This window comes from Amblyomma americanum, unplaced genomic scaffold (assembly GCF_052857255.1).
Source record: "Amblyomma americanum isolate KBUSLIRL-KWMA unplaced genomic scaffold, ASM5285725v1 scaffold_12, whole genome shotgun sequence".
NCBI classification, from domain to species: Eukaryota; Metazoa; Arthropoda; class Arachnida; order Ixodida; family Ixodidae; genus Amblyomma; species Amblyomma americanum.
In genome coordinates, this window is record NW_027526484.1 from 2,016,637 (window position 1) to 2,037,792 (window position 21,156).

The window sequence follows — 21,156 nt, forward strand, 5'->3', positions numbered from 1 at the left end:
AAGCTTTCCTGCACTAAAATAATTAAAATTGAGACGAGTAATCGCCTACACACTGAATAGCACAGCCCATTGCACGAGCCAACGCGCCTTTGAGAGAATATATTATAGGAGCGTTAAACCGCCATCCGTTCAGATAAAGTCTAGGCCGCACATCTAGTCGCATGTCGGCCCAGTTCTTCTTTGCAGAGTTGAATGTTTAATAAGAATGGGCAAAAGACGCCGGTTGAAAAACACAACTCCGAGACATTCACTATAGTGCCACGAGCTCGCTTGCTCACTCCACCTCCGCTGTGTGCACCGCGATCAAAGCGATCGCAGTACGAAAAGTTCTGATAAAGCAGTGCGACGTGGGTCGGGGCAGTTATTTGGGCAAGTAATTTTTGTACCTCCCATGCCATGCGGCCGAATCAGAGGCAAAAATGCAACAAAAAATTGATTCGGTCGCGCGTTCCACTACGCGCCAAAGCGCGAGCGTTGGGAACACAACGCACTGAGTATATTCACTATAGTGCCGCGAACTCGCTCGCGCACGCCACTTCCAACGTATGCTCCGCAGTCAAAGCGATCGCACGGCAAAAAGTTTCGATAAAGCAGCGCTGCGTTGGTTGGGGCAGTTATTTATTTTAGTAACTGATTTTTCGATCTTCCATGTCATCATGTCATTTCGACCGAAGCAAAGGTAAAAAATTGGAGGCTTATCAAGGTTAAGCCCAGTGGATGCGAAGCATACACCCTCGGAGCGTTGTCGTCGAGCCGCATATTGAGCGCGCCGCTTGGCTAGGCGTTCTTCGCGTTCTTCATCGGTTTCCGTAGCACGCTGCAGCCTTCGTTTTGCATTCCTATTATTGTTTGGAGGCATCTTGACCGCATACACGCCCGGCGCAAAGACGCTGGCGCGGTTGCGGGGCACAGAGACTGACGCGACGGCGGGCGCGCGCCGCTTCATCCCTGGCGTGACGTCACATATCACGTGATGCAGCGATGGTGGCGCCGCCGCCGCGTCGCGCGCGACGGCGCGAACCGAAGCGTGGTGGCCACCGCCGGGAGGCGACCGACGGCGCTATATGAGGCCCCATCTGCAGCCGGTGTGACGTCATCACGTGACGTCACATCATGTGATCTCACTTCAGGGTCAATGGTGGCCACCGCCGGGAGGCGACCGACGGCGCGATATAAGGCCCCATCTGCAGCCGGTGTGACGTCATCACGTGACGTCATGTCACGTGACCCCACTTCAGGGTCAATGGTGGCCACCGCCGGGCGTCGCACGAAGGCCCGAAACCTACGTTAATATGCTTCGCATAAAAACGCTACACAAAATTCATTCGGGCGCGCGGTCTCCTGCGCATCAAAAGGCAAGCGTCGGGAGCGTCTGCTAGCATCCCCCGGCCTAGGAGCCACCACCGTCGGCGCACGGGAGGGGCTGAGAGAAGGGGCGCTGGCATAGGAGGAGGGGGAGGAGATGTCGTTACTTTTATTCTATTGAGGGGCTTTAACTGCACCTGCACCGCAGAACTGGTTCTGCACGGCACTGGCACCAGCAGCTTTTTTTCAGGATTGGTGCTGTAAACCAGCACTGAATTGAATGCGTTAGATAATTCAGTGACTCTAAACAGGCTGTTCAATTTAGCTGCACTTGTTGCACCAGTTCAGCCAAGTTCCACGAGTTCAGGCAGTCCAGTGCTGCTTGGCACTGGCTGCTTCTAAAGCAGATATGGTCGAGTGCAGGCCTAGTCGTCTGCTAGCTTTGGCGTCGCCACCAAATTTCAGCTAGTTGTGTGCACCCGCATCAACGTCATCCAAGTTGCGATTACAAACCCCAAAAAATGGTCGTTTTCTAGAAAAAAAAAATGCACACATGATGTGCGAATATATGTTGGAATGCTGCCACTGGTTGACTTGGCCTCTGAGGAAAATCCTGAAGCCTCGACCAGCAACGCACCTTCCTTTGAAGAGACAACTGCCGCAATTTCATCATCTTCTGCAACCTACGCATGGGCACCGCCATGTTGCTGCACTACAGCTGCACCTTCCATTGCAAAACGAATATGGAGGTGCAGCGGACGCATGCTGCACTTGCAAAACGAATGCGAAAGGCCTGCACTCTTTGAACTACAGGTCCGTTCGATTCGCCTGCACTCGATGCACCAGTGCTGTAAAGTTCTGAAACGGTGACTCTAGTGTGCAGGGCCAGTTCCACCAATTCAAGTGCAGCTTGGCACTGACTGCTTTCAAAATGAATGGTCGAGTGCAGGTCTGGCTGTCTGCTAGCCTTGGCGTCGCGAGAAAATTGCAGCCAGTGCCCGAACCGTGTGAAAAAAATATGCCGCCTCGTTTAAGTAACGAGCGTTAGGTGTTTGGTGGCGCCATCTATCATCCATGCAATGTATTACCACGTGATTAGGCTACCTTTCCATACTTCACGGCGAGCGGGCGCCTACTGCCTTGAGGTCGGATATTTTTACCACTCTGGGCCGAAAAGCTTTTTCGACTCTTTGGAGGGCCATTTTTTCCTTATCTCAATGCGGTAGGTGCCCGGTCACCATGAGGTACGATATTGTGAGCCGCGGAGTGCTGACGTCACGGCCGCCATGTTAAGCCTGACCATTACCTACTCACGAATATGCCATTAGTTAGATCATGATGCTATCGGTTAATTATAAGCAATTAAATATAAGCCTAACTATAACTAAATATTAACTTCATTAGTTAATTTTGGTGTCTAACGTGTTCTACTCATGTAGAGGATTCCAAATGTTTAATCCATTTATAATGACCTCATTAACTACTGAGTTCTAAGCGAATAAACAGTCACATGATTAGTCAATTATGACGTCACAGAATGATTGACGCTGCCAACAATCACCAATTTGATATACTAATGATGTCGCCAATCAATCACCAATTGGGTTGCTGTAGCTATTATATGGGGGCCACCATCTTGCATTCCCCAGGCTTAGAAAATTTCGCACCGAAGGGAGGTGGTAGCAGACCCCAAGAAGTCGAGAAGCATGACGTATAAGAGCTAAGGCTCTTAAAATTTTCGAACACAACATCGCAGCGAAGTGGCGCCATGAGCCAGCCTCGATCGACGCATGTGCGCCTCGCAGCAGCTCGTGCAAAATGCACGTGTGTTCTTTTACTTAACACAGCAGAGTTGTGTGCGTGCCGAGTAAATAGCGAGTAAACAGTAAATAGCGGCGCGTCCGCTGTGATTGTGACAGAGGGCACTTTTGCACTGTGTTCGCACGCATCTGTCCACGAGTAATGGTTCGCCGCACGCGGGCGCACCAGCACAGAAGTATTGACACACACACACAGCACGCGTGGTTCTCTGCTCACACACTGCACAGAAATCGCCGCAAGTATTTACAGACCTGATCATCAGGCCCCCAGTGACGCACCGCAGGAGTAGGACTCTACTGGGGTACCATTCTCGTCGACGAGCAGATAAACCTTAGTTCCTTCGCCGCATTTATCGCAACGCACAAGCCATCGTCTCGCAAGCTATCGCCTGCTTCCATGGCTGCTGCAGCTGCAAGATTTTGGCACCGACCACTGATGAGGTGCATAGTTTTCCTGAACTTTTCCTGAACTAGACCTGCACAACAATAGGTGCCGGCTGCACACACGCAGTGGCCCCACCTGGCAGCCCCCCTGCCACTGCCCGTGCACATCTGGTAAAGTGCTATATGTCTACGCTAGTAGGCCTCTGCTCTGCTAAAATACTCTAAATATGTCTGAAGGTTGCATGGACTCTAAGCTGGGTGGAAAAACTCTTCGTATCGTGAACAACGAGCGGAGGCCATGAGACAGCCGATAAGACATCGCGGTGAGAGGACATGAAGTGAGGAGATGATGAAGGTTCCAAAGTGCGAGCAACGAAATGACAGCGTGAGATGTCAATGCTGCGCGAAGGGCCAAGCACCTACAAGTGTCGAATACGCCTCGTGCCCGAAACGTCCTTTTCAGAAAACTAAGCGCCAAGTTTCATCGGTTCTGGCAGTATAATATACAGCTTCGGAGGCCCGTGTAGCGCGCATGTGAGTCTGCACCTGTGGCATCGACATAGAGGGATCAAAGGCCGACAGAAAAAGTTTATGAGAAGTGGGTGCGCGAAACAAAAAAAAATATTGTGGCGCCATTAGGCAGGCCAGTCTCCTGAAATCGCTGCAAGTTGGGGACACAGGCGACTGGGTCACGAGGCAACGTAAAAACAAATTTGATTGTTCCTGAAGCACGCATCCGGTTAATTTTCGTTACCGACCGTAGGTCTCCATCTTCGCTGGCGAACACACTCTGGTGAACACAATATATCAATCATAAAATGTTAGCTGGGCTTTCAGTATAATATATTCATTCGCAGGCAGGGCAAGGAATCCTCAAAGAATTATTTTAGCTTACCTCCAACGGTGCAAAATAATGCCCTTGCGGTCGAGTTACACTCTTGTTTCGAGTACTTGGCCCTAATCAGAATCTGAAACTATAGGTTCCCAGGCGTTTTATCATGCGTTTACTGCCAGGTTCGCTAAGCATATACACGGAATGCACTAGTTGCAGTGGCGACAAGGAAAGCACGAAATGCTGTTTTTGCTTTAAGGTTCATCCGCTTTTGGCGTGAGAAGTGAGCGATTTTCCGCTCCAGTCTTTGAGTCTTTCAAGTGTCTCGTTCTGAGTTCTCAGGCCATTCGCGTTAACTGTCAAGTGCAATGTTGAACCTTCTTGCGGGGATGGCGAGGGTTGTTTATCCGCGTGGAGTAGATCAGCATCTTCGGAGAAGGCACATAGAAATAACGGCTTTTAGTCAGATACAGATTTTGGCCGCAGTCGGCATGCGCTCGCACCTCTTGGCGAGCGCGTGCGCATACCGCCCTCGTGAGGTCACGTAGGCACGCGCATGCACAGACTGCCTACGCGAGGGCACGTAGGTGCGCGCATGTGCAGACCACTTCCGCGAGGGTGCGTAGGCGCGCTGCGCGTTCACTGCATGGAGCTGAGGGCATCGCGGCGTCCCCTAATGTGTGAGTCGCGCACTACTGCTCTGTGCTCACGGTATGTACTACGCAACAGGCGGTCGTGTCATTTGTAGTGCCAGGGCAGCACTTGGTACCTACGTGTATGGTCGCGGCTCCGCGTTTGTGTCATCCATACAGCGGCGCGGGAGAGTGTTCAGAGCGCCCAAAATTTTGCACTTTGTACGCAATGCACTTCAGCTGTCAGCTTTACTCTCTTGAAATTGTGGTTTATTTGTTAACTTTTGATTACATGCCTGTACCCCTCCAATGTAATACCCTCGAACTGAGGGCCCCTAGGGGTATTTTGTATAAATAAATAAGTAATTAAAATAAATATCAGCCATAACGGTATCATCGAGATTCACATACCTACGAGACATATCCTAATGTATATGCGCTTTTAATGCTCAGTTTCATTGCCTGTGAAACATCAAGGCATTTATGATGCAGAGGTTGCAGTCTAATGGACGTACAGGCTGTTTCACACTTAGAGGGAAACTGGGAGTGCATGGCAGCCGCGTTATGCGAAGTGCTTGCCCCGATAGAGGAGGAGAAACGGCGACAAAGATGCATGCGCAAAACAAGCACTGCCTGCTGTTATTTCTGCACATGTGCCCTGAGGCGCCAATTCTCGCTGCCTCTCGCCGGCAGCACTACTGGAACCATGGCGGCACGCACTCCCAGTTTCCCTCTAAGTGTGAAATAGCCTGCACATGGTTGATTGAGCGCACGTGTACTGGCATTCAGTTGCGTATGCATATGAAGAGGCGTTATAGCACTACAATGCAGGCAGGCCTGGGCATGCCATCTTGCTTCGTTTTTTAAAATTCTCATCTGTTTATGTTTTCCTTCTGCTGGCATGTTACACTATTGAGGTGAACACTGCATCAAACTTGTTTTGGTGGCAAGGAATTTGCAGTGAGCATTTGGTGCGAGTTCGTTAGATTTAACCATATTGCATCATGTGATTAGCTTAACAGGGTGTTTTACTTCCTGTTAAACCGCATTTTTAAAATCCATTTCTTTTCATGCTAATGTTGGTTAAGACAATTCCAACAATGAACATTTGGTGCCAGTTCATTAGATTTAATGGTATTGCATCATGTGATTGGCTTAACAGGGTATTTTACTTCCTGCTAGGACACATTTTTTTCATGCAAATGTTGGTTAAGGATATTCCAACATTCAAATATATGATTTCGATGATAATATCACAGCTCCTTGAGAAGCTGACTGTTTATGGCGTTATGTGTTTCATGGGGTTTAGCGTCCCAAAGCAGCTTGGGTTATGAGGGACGCCGTTGCGGAGGGCTGCAGGTAATTTTGACCACCTGGGATTCTTTGACGTGCACAGACATCGCTAAGTACACGGGCCTCTAGCATTTCGCCTCCATCGAAATGCGACCACTACGACCGGGATCGTACCTGTGTCTTTTGGGTCAGCAGCCAAGCACCATAACCACTGAGCCACCGTGGCGTCTTGTGCCAGAGGGGATTATGTTGAGTTGGCAAGAAACGAAAGTAAAATATCACTTTTAAATGGCCATTTATAGCGTACCAGGCCTTCAGCTTTCTATGTTTGTCTATGATATTCTGATTGAGGACATGATAATATCATGTGCGTGACCTCTGTCTTTGGCAGTTTAAGAGGAATGGTGCCACACTAGCCAACATTTGGTTAGCTCTGAAAACTAGATTACTTACATTATAGTGTCTAGAGAAAAATAGTATGTGCACAAGGCTTGCAATGTCAGCTGTTTTTGTCAGACTTGTTTGAGATATCATGTTTGTTGTCAGCATGACATGACATCTTCACATAGCAAGGTCACGTGGCCGTTGCCTTCAGTCAAATGACCGATGGGTCACATGGAGCTTGTGACCCATTAATTAAAGGCTTGCACCAAATTCTAGTTGCACATTCATTTTTTGTAATGATGCACAAGAAGTTAGTAAACTTAAATTGCCTTGTTGAATTCGCTTACACCTGATAAATAACTTGTAATTGAATTTTGTTTCTGTGTCACTTTCAACACAAGTGGTGGTTGTAATGAGGCCACTTGAAGCATGCAGAAACTGCCGTATTATATTTACTTGTTCATCTGTTCTCCTATCAGCTCTTGGCGCTGGCTGGTGCAAGAGCTCTACAGATTTAAGGCAGTCAAGAAACACTTGTGTCACATTTCTTTTTCTCATATGTGTCTTATGTGACAGTCAGGTAGCACTTAAGTCACATTTTTTTTTGTCATATGTGTCTCATGTGATTAGAAGTCTAATTACACATCATAGGCAGGTCCAGCATTGTATTGTTGTGAACACCACCTGTCATAGTTGGCAGCTGCTAAAGTGAAGACAGGAAAATCGCCCTCTCCACTTATAGAGGAGGGACCACCTGCCTTGGTTGGCAGGGACTAAAGTGGAGAGGAAAATAATCTCTCTACTTGTAGAGGAGGGACAACCTGCCACATTTGGCAGGTGCTAAAGCAGAGACAAGAAAATCCCCTCCACTTGTAGATGAGGGACCACCTGCCACAGTTGGCAGGGGCTTAAGTGGAAAGGAAAATAATCTCTCTACATGTAGAGGAGGGACAATCTGCCACATTTGGCAGGTGCTAAAGCAGAGACGAAAATCTCCTCTCCACTTGTAGAGGAGGGACCACCTGCCACAAATGACAGGTGCTAAAGTGGAGAGGGAAATAATATCTTCACTTATAGAGAGGAGGGAAAGGCTGGAAGGCGGCTGCCACAAGAAGAACCCAGAGGGCAGCTACCACGGACGAAGAAGGTTCTGATGTGGATGGAGGAATGCGCAACCTGAGGGTGGTTGCCACGGGAACAACCGGTTGGTAGTTACCATGGAAGGCGGTGGGCCAGTCAGCCTATTCCAAACAGCTTTCGCTGATTAATGCACTAAGCCAACAACCTTAGCTCTTCAAGCAAGAAGAATTAATGCTATTATATTATCATCGTATAATGATAATCACACACCCAATAATCTTTTGTTTTTTTTCCTGCTGCAGGAGTATGAGGACTTCAAGAGGAAGGTCATTAAAAGACAGTAAGTCTGCTCATGGCACTTAAAAAGACCTCGGTTCTTAACACTGTACACTTTTCTTGCAGCAATATGATTGAGCAGTTGGAGGCTTCATCGAGGCAAGGTATGTGTCTTTCTTTTTTTTCCTGTTTATCGCAGGACAGTCTACCACATTTGTAACAAATGTACAAAGCGACTATAGTTGCAACAAATGTGTTTTCTCTTGTCCATGTAACTATTGATTGATTGATTTACCAATTGATTAATAGAGTGATTCATTGAGGAACACACAAGCCAGGCCATTTTTGTTATCCCTACAATCTGGGGTTGAAAATACTAATGTGTTCTGATGTCGCTGATAGGAAGATTCTGGCGTTTGTAGGTGTGGGCTGTATTTACCTGGCCCACGAAGCTCTGCCTCAGCGCAGTCTATGCGGCACTGTTCATAGACGAGTACCATTGCTGCTACAGTTGAAGGCAGATTGAAAATTATCCTATTTTTAGCTTGCCTTCCTTTCAAAATCAGCTGGCACTAGTTAGAAAATATGTAGCAGCAGCAGCGGCTTTATGCAGCAGGAGCAGCACCAGCCATCGAAGATGATAAGCGGCTGTTGTCCGGGGTGACACCACTTGCCGCTTCTAGTTGTGTCGTGGGAAGTTTCCCTGGAAGCGACAGGGAGCGGTACACTGACGCGCTGCTGCACCAAAGGTGCGATGATACCAGCACTTACTGGTTTGAAGAGGTGGGGCAGCACTACGTCGGCAAGGTGAGGCCTGGTGGCGGGAAGGCGAAAGAGAGCAGGAGGTCGACAGTGCGGTGATTTGATCGGAGAGACGTGTGATCTGGGCATGGAAGCCGTCATGAAGGCTCTGAAGGTCCACGCGGGAGGGAAGAGATGATGGTGGGGTGGGAGGCTGGGACACTGCGCCGAGAGAAATGTTGGAGTAGGAAACGTCCATGTTGGATGCCGCCAGCTCAGCGTGCTTCTCCAAAGCATACCGATAACGGCAAGCGCTGAAAGAAAAACTCACGCAGGAAGGCTTGGTTGAAGGTGGCAGCCTTGTCGCCCAGGAGCTGCTGGAGTCGCCGCAGCAACTGTGTTGGTTTGCAGTCCCCCAGTTCTTCGGAGGAGATGAGCTGCTGCAGGCGGCGATGTTCCGAGACGGCTGTTCACTTGAGCTCAGCAGCCAGCGTGTCAAATGGGGCTGAGGCGGGCGGAACTATAAGGAGGTCGCAGACTTCAGCGGCAATCTCAGGTGGTAGCGATGCAGCGGCGTGATGAAACTTCTGCGCTTGGGTGGTGATGCGGCCAATAGCAAACTAGCTTTTGACTTGAGTGAGCCAGAGTTGAGGATTGGCCGGCGAGAACTAGGGAAGGCGAAGGGACAGCACAGAGACTGCACCCTTCTTACGCTGCTGCTGCGTAATACCCTCCTCTGCTCCGTCCTTCCAACTTCTTACTGCTCGTCAAACACCAGGTCACGCATCACATTGTGACCACTGGTCCGACCACGCATGCTCGCCTGTCGCCTTGCTCCAGACCGTTAACAGATCACCCGCAACGAGTTTGAACACATGCTTGAGCTCGGCATTATCCGACCTTCATCTAGCCCTTGGGTGTCCTCTCTACACATACACATGGTACCGAACAAATCCCCAGGAGACTGGCGTCCCTGTGGTGATTACGCGCCCTCAACAACACTACCATTCCAGACCGTTATCCCTTACCTCGCATCGCGGATTTTACCACCGCTCTGCATGACGCTACAATTTCTTCTGAAATCGATCTCACCAAGGCCTACCACCAAATCCCTGTAGAACCAACCATCCGATGTACCCAAAACTGCAATCATCGCACCATTCGGCCTCTTCGAATACCTCCGCATGCCATTTGGCCTCTGTAACTCTGGCCAGACATTTAAACGCTTCGTGGACAGAGTTACAAGGTGTCTAGCTTTCTGCATGGCCTACATCGATGACCTTCTCATATTCAGCACGATACGGAGCAGCACTTGCTACACCTCCAGCAGCTTCTTCTTCAACGTCTCTCTAATTACGGCCTGATCATCAACAGAGCAAAATGTGAATTCGGCAAGTCGGAGCTCGACTTCCTTGGCCACCGTGTCAACAGCTCCGGCATCCGGCCTCTCCCATCAAAAGTCCAGGCCATTCAAGACTTTCCTCAGCCTGCCTCAATCCGCAAGCTCCGTGAATTTCTTGGCCTTATCAATTTTTACCGCCATTTCATCCCTCACTGTGCTGCACTCCTCAAACCACTGATGGACATGCTTCAAGACAAGAAAACAAACTCCACACAGCTGACATGGTCTTCAGCTGCTCTGGATTTTTTCCAGACCGCCAAAGCAAAGAAGCCGCCGGAAGTATTGCTTTTCTCGATGTTCTCGTTCTCCGCACTCCCGATGGGCTCGCCACTACCGTATACCGAAAGCCCACACATACCGGCAAGTACCTCGATTTTATATCTGCCCATCCCATAGGCCACAAATGCTCCGTCATGTCCGCTCTGTTCAAGCGAGCTGGTCGTCTATGTTCTAGTCCTGGCCTTCTCTCTTCCGAGCAGCAGAAAGTTCGCGTCGACCTTAAAATAATGGCTACCCCCGTCAGATGCTAGACAAGAACGCCGCTGTAAGGAACCTGCTCAGCCCCAGTTTGTTGGGCAACAGAAACGCGCGACTGTCCCGTATTCCCGGGGTACAAGTGAGGCTCTGGCGCGAATATTTGCCAAATACGGCGTTCGAATTGCGCACGTACTGTCCAGCAAGCTGAAACAGCAGCTGTGTCACGTGAAGGACCGCCTAGAGCGCACATGTTACCCCGGCGTTGTATACAAGATCCCCTGCAAGGATTGCGATGCATCATACATTAGCGAGTCAGGTGATTTTAAAAGAAGAATAAGGGAACACAAGAATGACGCCAAGAAAGGTCGCACTTCCTCCAACGCACTTGCAGAGCATGCCCAAATGATGCAGCACACCATTGACTGGGAGAACGCCACAATCTTGGACACGAAGAAACCTTTATCTTCACGATTACTTCTCGAATCATTTTACATACAGACGACCAAGAATGCTATCAACAGGACGAGAGGGAATCTCCCCGATATCTACGCCCACTCACTGTGCAGTCAAGTCCGCTTATAAGTAGCGGCCCATTCCGCCCATCCTCTTTGTGAACAAGGGACCCGTATGGGTCTCGAAACGTCATGTGTTAAATATTTTTCTTTGGCGAGTGTATGTTTCTTGTGCTTCCAGTATGCTTCCCCCTCGCCAGACAGGATTCTGTCGAACCCTTGATTACGAAACTATCCGATTTCGCTCTCCTTGCTCATCCGCGCCCTGATGCACCCCTACGCCTCCGACTCCGGTGTTGGAGCCGTGCTCCACCAACTCGTGGATGGTTCTTGGAGGCCTCTATCTTTTTTCTCCCGCAAGTTTTCCGCTGCCGAAAGCTGCTACAGTACTTTCCGCCGTGAACTTTTTGCCATGTATATGTCCGTGCGGCATTTCAAGCACTTCCTTGAAGGTCGGCAATTCCACATCACCACCGACCACAAACCACTTATTTTTGCCATCAAATTGGGGAGCGGTAAATTCTCGCCCCGTGAAATTAGTCACCTTTGGTACGTGGCAGAACTCACGACCGACATCAGACATGTGCAAGGTCTTCACAATGCCCCGGCGGATGCTCTGTCACGTGTTACTGCTTCCCTCGCCTCCGCTGCTCCACCACTGAACCTCGACTTTGCCGCCCTTGCAAAAGTGCAGCAACATGACACGGAAGTTATGGACCTTCGCAGGAACCCACGTTCGCCGGTTTTCCGTGAAATTCTCCTCTCTTCGTGCCCTGTCCCCATCATCTGCGACACTTAGGCCAGCACTCTGTGCCCTTTGGTGCCCTCTGCCTTTCGTTGTCTTGTCTTCGACGCCCTCCGTGGCCTGTCCCATCCCGGAATTCGCGCCATGCAGCACCTTCTCACAAAACGTTACGCCTGGCCTGGCATCAACAAGGACGTGCGCACCTGGGCCCGTGCCTGCCTGGCTTGCCAGTAGTCTAAAACTCAGCGACACACAACCGCTCCCTTCGGCTCGTTCCCTGACTGGGAGAAAATTGACTGGGAGAAAATGACTGGGAGAAAATTGCTGCTTAAATGCGAGTATGTCTGAAAAGTAAAAAAAAGTATGGTCTATAAATGTGTGTGTGTGTATATATATATATTATGTATGCATGTCTTTCTCGAATCCTGTTTTCTTTTTGTCTGCCACCATTATTCACCGGCTGAGTTAATTTATTGTACAGGTAACTATAAAACATTCACATTGATCTTAGAAGCACAATTTCAATCTCAAATACCACGGGCATTTTTTGTGGTTCTGCAGCTTCATTTGTGTAAAGCTGCTTGTGGATGTCATGACTGGTAGGAGCACTGGCAGGCAATTGTTGCTTTTGTGCAGCTGGGAAACGGAGTCTTTTCTTTGCACAAATGCACAAGGGATGCGGGTGTACTCTTGTTCGGACTTGCAGAGTGTGCGCCTCTGGAGAAGGCGATCATCAAATATGAAGGCACAGCTAAGCGGCTGCGCATGGATGGGGTCCAGCAAGAGCAGCAGGTGAAAGCTACCTCGGACAAACAGCGGCTCGCTGTACAGGTAGGTAGGTCCGCGTAGGACCGTCGAGGTGTTTGAGTCATTTCAGTATAAAGCCTGCTGCTACCTGTTTTGCCTGGTTGATGGTGCTTGTACATATCTGGTGAGTGATGTATTGCCACACAACACTCTGCTCAAACAAGTGTGTGTTGCACAACATTGCATAATGCTTTTTCACCGACATATTCTGCGTATCAGTTCTCATACTGCACCTGCGTAGCGAGGAACTATGGACATCTTTGGAATAAACACAAGTAATTACCGGGGCACTTAAGTCTGCTTACATGGAAGAATGCGAAAGCATGGAACTTTCTAGAACGTGGGTTTTTTCTGCGACATCAGTACGTGATTTATTTTTATTTATATTATTTTTATTATATTTTCGTTTTAAATTCAATTATGTTTAAAATTTTCTATTCTTTATTATGTTTTTTACTTCATTTATTTTACGGTTCACGTCCAGGTGCTATGTTGACGTCTATGGCTGTTTTGACATCCAGGTGCTATGTCAACGTCCGTTGCTATTGTGTTGTCGAAGTGTAATTACAATTAAGCAATTACAATTCATCAAAAAATAACCAAATGTTTCCCACAGCAAGATCTAATCACGCACTAACACAATCAAACTTTTGCACATTTATCTTCACAGAATGATATAATAATGCAGAGAAAGTTTTGATGACGCAAAACACGGGACATAAACACAGGCTATCGTGATTTAAAAATGTAATTTTTTTTGTTTAAATAATTAAGCAATTACAATTCATCAACCAAATGTTTCCCACAGCAAGATCTCATCACGCACTAACACAATCAAACTTTTGCACATTTATCTTCACAGAACGATGTAATAATGCGGAGAAAGTTTTGCTGACACGAAACACTGGATATAAAAATGGCTATCATGATTTCAAAGTGTAATTTGTGCATTTAATTAATTAACTAATTACAATTCATCAACCAAATTTTTTCCACAGCAAGATCTCATCATGCACTAACGCAACCAAACTTTTGCACATATATCTTTATAGAACGGCACAATCGTGCAGAGAAGCTATGTTGACGTCCGTGGCTGTTGTGACGTCAAAGTGTAATTCTCGCATTTAATTAATTAATTGCACCACATTGACAAAATTTTTCCCACAGCAGGATCTCATCACACACTAACATAACCAAACTTTTGCACATTTATCTTCAGAGAGCGATGTAATCGTGCAGAGAAAATTTTGCTAACAGGAAACTCTGGACATAATGCTTTCACATTACAAAGACGAGCATGAAAGGAAAATGACTGCGCAAGTGCTTGTCTCACAATTAAATTTTTACTGGAAGGCACAAACGTTCATAGCTGGAAAACAAAACAAGGGCTAGCAAAAAAAAAACAGTTATAGATGATCAGTGCGATTGATGCAGTGAAGTACATGTTAGCATTAGTGTTCCCTGCCCTGGACGTAGCTGCCGCTGGTGGGTTCATGCTGTGTGAATGGGTGACGTGATTCAGTCCGTCAATCACCATGTGACGTTCCGCACACACACTCCACTGCCCCCAATCCAATCCAACAGTCGCTGTGGGACACACCTCTCTCCCTCACTGTTCCCCATTTTGTCACTCTTCCCTACCTGTCCCTTCTCACCCTGTCTTCCCTCTCCCTCCTCTCCCCAAGAGGGAGATTCCCCCTTTCACTTTGCCACCTGCAACTCTTGCCACCCACCCTCTCTTATAGTCTTCCTTCTCTCACTTTCCCTCTCTTTGAAGTGGAAAGGACTGCCCTCTCTGCTTTTCCACTTGCCAGCCCGGGTTTTGGACAGACTTTTTCAACATGGGTGTTCAAATGCTAACGAAATAAAAAGAAATTGGCAGTTCTTTGCTTCGCTTATGTCTACTGATGCAGAAATTTCTTGTGAAGGTATCTTGCACAATATTGCATGCGAAAAAAAAATAATTGAGCAGGCTTACCTTATGCCGCATTATTTGTGAATCTTGGTGAGAGAAAACGCAAAGGTTATTTTTACTCCATCTTGCTCCTTTAATCTCTTCCCTCAAAGGTGCAGTCCACGAGACCACTCGTTATCAGACATACTGCTATCACATCTTAGCTAGTAACTACTTATAACGGGTACACACACCCGCCGCAGTGGCTCAGTGGTTATGGTGCTCGTCTGTTGACCCGAAAGACATTGGTTTGATCCGGGCCGCGGCAGTCAAATTTCGATGGAGACGAAATTCTAGAGTCCTGTGCACTTGTAATGGCAGTGGTTGACATTTCCAGAGCCCTTCACTATGGTGCCCCCATAGCCTGAGCTGCTTCGGGACGTTAAACCCCCATAAACCATAACGGATGCACAGATGTGCACTGAGCATTTCAAAGGCATTTTGAACCACATTGGTGGCGTCTTATGATCGTGCATCCCCATTCCACACACCGAATACCAAAGCCTGCCACTTTCTGCGAACTCAGAGTATGAGGCAGATGCCTACATCGATTAACTCTTCTAAGAATGAAGGTATTGACTCTTGTTTAAAACATATTGGGCACTTATCATAACATGCAACTCTGTGTGATCAACCAGAGCGGGTGAAAGCTTACGGGTGCAGCAGCTGTGTCATCTCTCGAAGGGACGAAAAAAAGAGTTGAACAAGAAAGAAAGAAGGGGGGGGGGCTATGTTTGAGGGCTTCGGAATGGGGCATGTGGTATTTTGCATTTCGCCTGCATTAGAACGACCACCGAGGTTGGAAAAAGCAAAAGAAATGAAAGTGCATGAGCCTTTAGACAGCAATATATAAGGGCCACTATCACTGCCTCATGTTGATAGCAGGTTGAAAGAATCAGGAGGTGAAAAAAAAAATGATAGAACAGACATCCCACAAAACACAAGGAGGGCTACGCAACATATAACAAACGTCTACAAAGGTATATGGAAATGTTTAGAAGAAATCTATTTTCAGATGGTCTGTAGACAATGAGGAAAAAAGAGGTTTTATATGCCTGCTAGTGCTCCGCTAAAAAAGATCTAGAAAACTTCTTCGCAAGAACTCGTTAAGAACATATTTAGACATTTTTATTTTTTGCAAATGGCTGCTTATATGAAGCCTGTAGACACCAGATCAGTATGCTATATATTTAGAACCCTCTAAAATCAACTAGTGGAATTTCATTAGGTTTAGTACTCATGCTTTATTTAGAGCTGCTGATTTTGTTTGCTCAGATATCTGCAGTATAGCTCGAACTGCAAAGGGTGGGCAGCTGCCCTTTGCAGCATAAATACACATGCGAATGAGGCAAGAAAACCTACTTCATCAGTCTCTGCCATAGTTTCATCAGTTCATTAGTTTCTGCCAGCGGTGTGCGTGGAGCTTGAAACCAGCATAGTCGAGAAATTGTCTCGCGCTCTACTATGTACGGTATGTCCAACGCACATTCTATATTGCTCTTATTACTCTTATTATATACTGACTTCGAAGAAGAATGCTATTTGCAACGTTCGTTGCGTGGACATTCCTGCTGCCTTAACGGCTGTGCGGAATTATCCTATGTTAATTGGCGCTGAGTCATGTACATGACTAGCTCAGTCATCACTAATCACCAAAATAAAAGACGCATAAAAATGCATATGATTGGACTTAGGTTCTGCGTGGCGTTAGTTCACATCTACCGACTGTGTATGCCAAGTACTTGGACATATATGCAAAGATATGTTTGGAACAAATTGCTGTTAAACAACTTCACTAAAACATTCCCGAGTAAACTTCTCGTCACAGAAATTTTTAAAACATTGCATGGAAAACATATATTTAGAGAAGTTTTTAAAACGTGTGTGAATAAACCTCTTTTGTCAGTATGTTTTTAAAACGTTTGTGGATAAACCTCCAATGCTGAGATGTTTTTTAAACGTTTCAATCACGAGTTAGACGTTGCTAGATGTTTGGAGTTGTTTGAAGACGTTCTATAGAAGTTATGTGTTTCGTGGGATGCACCACACCCACGTGCATTGGAGTGATGACGATAACTGGCTGGAAATTGTAATTTAAAGGCACCAAAACCACACACACACACGAGAGAAGAGAACGGGATAGAGCACCTGTCCCATTCTCTTCTCTCGTGTGTGTGTGTGTGTGGTTTTGGTGCCTTTAAATTACAATGGTCAATTGCCAACTAGCCCAACAAAAAGGTCTCTTAAGCTGGTTGGAAAATCAGATATCCCTGTGTGTTTGTCCCCAAGCCATCTCTGCAACCGACTGTGCCCTAACCGCTGAGCCACCATCAGGGGCTCAACTTGGCAGCACCAAAATATCTGTGCGGAAAGCAGCATTTTCGTATCTTTGAAGCATGAAACTGTTTGATACTCTAGCCTGGCATTGTAGCCTTGTTTCAAATCAAAGTACCCTGGCAGGCATGGACAAAAGGGTGAGGTTCATATGAGGCAAGCAGGTTGCCAGCATCCCAGCTCCAGGGATCATATGAGCAACGGCTGATACCATCACAGGAACTGTTGACGGTTTAGGGCAAAAGTAGGTATGAGTGAGTGTTGGAATTCAGAGTGAATGAGCAGAGGCACTCGCACCTGCAGCAAAGCATGGTAAATCATGTTCTCAAAGAACTACCACATGTTACAGTGTTGGCATGTACGGGCTCAGCAGGCACACACTTGGCAGGCAAGCTTTTACAAGCCATCTCCGGCATACCATGCAGCTACACTGTGGGCGCAGCTGTGGCTCATAAAGGGAGATGGCAAAAATGGAGGTAGCGAGCCTGGTGCTAATGGACTGTTGTAGTCTTATTTAGCCATTTTTAGCTAAGTAGCGCGTGATTGGTGGTAGCATGCTTACCACTATGCTTCTGCCAATCATATTTTACTCTCCAAGCTTGCTGCAATCTCTAGGTTGCAGAGCGAAAGTTTTGGTGTAGAGTAGAATGTTGTATTTGCTATCTGAAGAGAGCTGATGTGGGTTGTGCTCTTTGCACCTGCTTTGCAGCAATCCACCAAGGTCAAAATGGAGTTGAAGGAAATGAAACAACAGTGGGAGCAAGTCGAGGGTGAAGTGGAGTTCTGCAAGGTGAGCTTTTACTTCTTTTTATGCGGCGAATGCGTGTGAGGCTGCAGAAAGTAGAAGCCATACGTCACAAAGCTTAGAGAGGCGAGCAGCACATATCCGATGGGATAGCGCTGCTTTCCGCTATCGCGTCGCCTCCATGTATATGGTCTATTCATGCACTTTCGCATTGTGTTCGCTGCCAGATCTGTGTGGAAGTGGAAACCAACTACACTGAGGCTAAACATTTTGAAAGAAAAAAAAATAGGAACGCTGGGGCATGTTCAGGGATTTTGTACACTTACCCCCCTTTTTTTGTTCCTGTGCAGAATGCTATTCCGAGGTTCATAGAGCTGCTTCGTGAGGAACAAGCGCAAACAGCTACGCTGCACCGGTGAGCTTGTGTCATGTTACAAGAGTTGCACTGGATGAAATATGTCTCTAGAAGCTTGCTGGTTGCTGTCCACTCAAGGCAGAGGGCGTTCTTCTCATGCATTGGATGCAATAACGTGGTAGCGTTAGAGCAAATGTCCAGTGAAGACCTTGGGGCTACAATGAAATTCCTCATTGGTCTACAGGATTGCGACATCATTCCACCACCGTTGCATGTAGCCTGTGAGGAAAGAAAAACAGTTATGCTGAAAAGAAAAATGGCTGAGCTGGTACTCAAAGCGATGCCCCTTTCGTCTTGAGCCGGGCATGCTACCCTGCCATGGAGGAGCTTTGAGTGTGATAAAAGGAGGTCTTGTGTGAGCACCTTGCACTGCAGAGTAGGCTGCACAGCAGGCAAAAACATCCAGTTAATTAAGGTTACCAATTAGCATCGCCAGTTAATGTTGCCAACTAACAAAGCCTTTTTGCGTATGAACAGCCGACAGCCGCTTAATGTATTGTAGTGGCACCGGCATGCGGCGGAGTACTTCGCAGCTCCAAGAGATGGCACTTAAGGAATGCGTTTTGATTATGAAGGGTGTGAAGCAGAAGAAGACTTGGAATGACAGTGCTGAGATGGGGTGAGTGATAAAGCATTGTGTTGGAGAAAGAAAAGAATATGTAGGGCCCATGTTAGCGAACTGGTGTAGAAAGAGGACCTCAGGCCATTGATGGGATCCATTAGCGCTATCGTGTCATGTCCTTAAGGCAGAGCTCAAGGGCCATTTGCAACTAAATTTTACTTTGCCTAGAATGCCTCTCAATATGTTGGGTGCATCATAAAAGTAACTGTAAGAATGTTCTACACTTAGAGAATCAGCACTGGTGTTGAAAAAGCTCTATAACAGGCGATGCGTGCACCTGGTAGCGTATGGCTGAATTGGTAGCGCGTCCCCGACTTTCCGAACGGCAACGCTATCGCGTGTTGGTTTGGACAAGAGAACAAAGAAATCAAACGAAACAAAACGAAGCCGTATTTATTCTTTAAAGGAAAAAGGCCAATAAGAAATGGAAATGAAAACAAGAAAACACACACTCAACACGCGTACAGCACTACAGAATAAAAGGAAAGAGTTCACCAGGTAGTGAGCGTCCCAGGTGAAGCGGGGATACCTTGCAGACAGGGCGAACGCGGTCAATGTAGTGCGACGCTGCTGGCAATGCGACAAAGGAAGCGGCGGAAGGGGGCCAGGTGGTAGTAGGAGCGGAGAGGAACACAGGGAGACGCCGCTGGTCTCCCGTCAACAGCCCGAAGAACTTGGCAGCTGCAGGAAAAGCATAGCCAGGTCCCGTCGACAGTGTCACAAAATGCCAGAGGCTTAAAGCAGGTTATCCAAGACTGCCTTTTGGCAACACGGACTCTCAGACCATCGGCTGCCACCTCCACACTTGCAAAGAATGCAGGAGGCTTGCGTCTGTGATCCAAGAGAGGTCACCGGCAGCATGGACCCAACGTCCGACGGCTGCCACCTCCACGCTTGAATGATCTGATCTCTACTGCGTTGCCTTCCTTTACACCTTGGCTCTCTGACATGTTAGCTCTCCGCTCCTCGTGCTCGCCGCGCTCTTTGTTGCCGTCGCCTCGTGCACACCCTTTGCATGCGCACATGCGCAACGCTGGGCTGGCACACGCAGCACTCCGCTGTCCGACGGACCACTGTCGACGCACTGCATTCGAAAATCCACGATGATTTGGTGTGCACCTGACATATGCCCACCCTTCGAAAAAGTTTTGTCGCAGAAAAAACTGCCATCGGTGCACACAACACGAATGTTTACGTGGGAAGCAGTTGATGCACGAACAGTAATGTTCACGTGATAAACTGTCAAGTTAGACGCCGCCGTAGTCACCGGACTTTACACAGGACACATGGAGGCACATGGAAACGCGCACAGAGGGAACATGTCAAACCTTATACACAGAGGGTCAAACCTTATGCATGTGACAGAAGGGAAAATAAAAATAGTACAAAATATCAGACACAAACTTTACACATGTGTATACCATAAAGGTGAATATGTACACACTGAGCAACACATAACCGGAGAACGAAAGAAGAAAAACAACCCACAAACACTACCAGGCCACATTTGCACAGGTAACAATTGCAAACACCGGATAGTAATAGTATACATTGGGTATCACTCTCCGGCAATTATAAACCACTCATGCAATCAGCGCCTATGTTTTCTGAGCCTGTCAGCCTCTTCGATTAAACAACGAAAGATGACGCTTGCACGGTCTCTTGGGACGCACGCTCTTCGTACCGCTTAAGCATATTGATGTGAAAGAGCTTCTTAGTGTGGCCCAAGTTGATCCAATTATCCACGTCACTGCCAGAAACCACGAATGGACCTCTTCACTGCATTACCAGTTTATTGTGGCTGCTCGGCAAAAGAATGAGGGCACAATCTCCAACCCTTAAATGCCGCTTCTTGCTGTTCCTATCTTAATATCTTTTCTGAGAATGTTGGGCACTCAACAGATTTTGATGTGCTGCTCTCACAGTTTGCTCGAGACGTTTTCTTAGATCGAGAACGTTTCATAGGTTGCCTTCGTGTCTTCTCCCAGCTCTTCCTTTGTCCAGAGCTCTCTGAGAACTGCGAGCGGTCCTCGAACATGTCCTCCAAATATCAACTTAAGCGGAGAAAGCCCCAGACTCGCCTGTGGTACCTCGCTATATGCGAACATCAGCGGAGCAATATAACGATCCCATGTTTTGGGCTGCTCTAGACTTAGCTTCCGCAGCATCTGCTTGAGTGTGCCGTTAAATTTCTCCACCATCCCATTGCACATCGGATGGTAAGGTGTCGTGCTGAGATGTTTCACCGCCAAGAGATAATTGAGCTCTCTCATCATTTCGGAAGTGAAATAGGAGCCCTAGTCACAAAGGATCTCTCTCGGAAAACCTATACGTTAGAACATCCTCACCAAACCTTCAGCCACGATTGCTAAAATCTATTTTTGGCAGAGCCACGG

At 47.5% G+C, this 21,156-nt stretch overlaps 1 protein-coding gene across 1 annotated transcript in view; it reads left to right on the forward strand.

Annotated features, from left to right (window-relative positions):
* Positions 1-21,156, forward strand: part of LOC144111882 (uncharacterized) — a 101,388-nt gene that overhangs the window by 9,461 nt on the left and 70,771 nt on the right. The window contains exons 3-7 of the mRNA XM_077644910.1: positions 8,033-8,070; positions 8,133-8,170; positions 12,590-12,714; positions 17,688-17,768; positions 18,074-18,138. Of these exons, the coding sequence (XP_077501036.1) occupies positions 8,033-8,070; positions 8,133-8,170; positions 12,590-12,714; positions 17,688-17,768; positions 18,074-18,138 (347 nt within the window). The remainder of the gene's footprint in view (positions 1-8,032; positions 8,071-8,132; positions 8,171-12,589; positions 12,715-17,687; positions 17,769-18,073; positions 18,139-21,156) is intronic.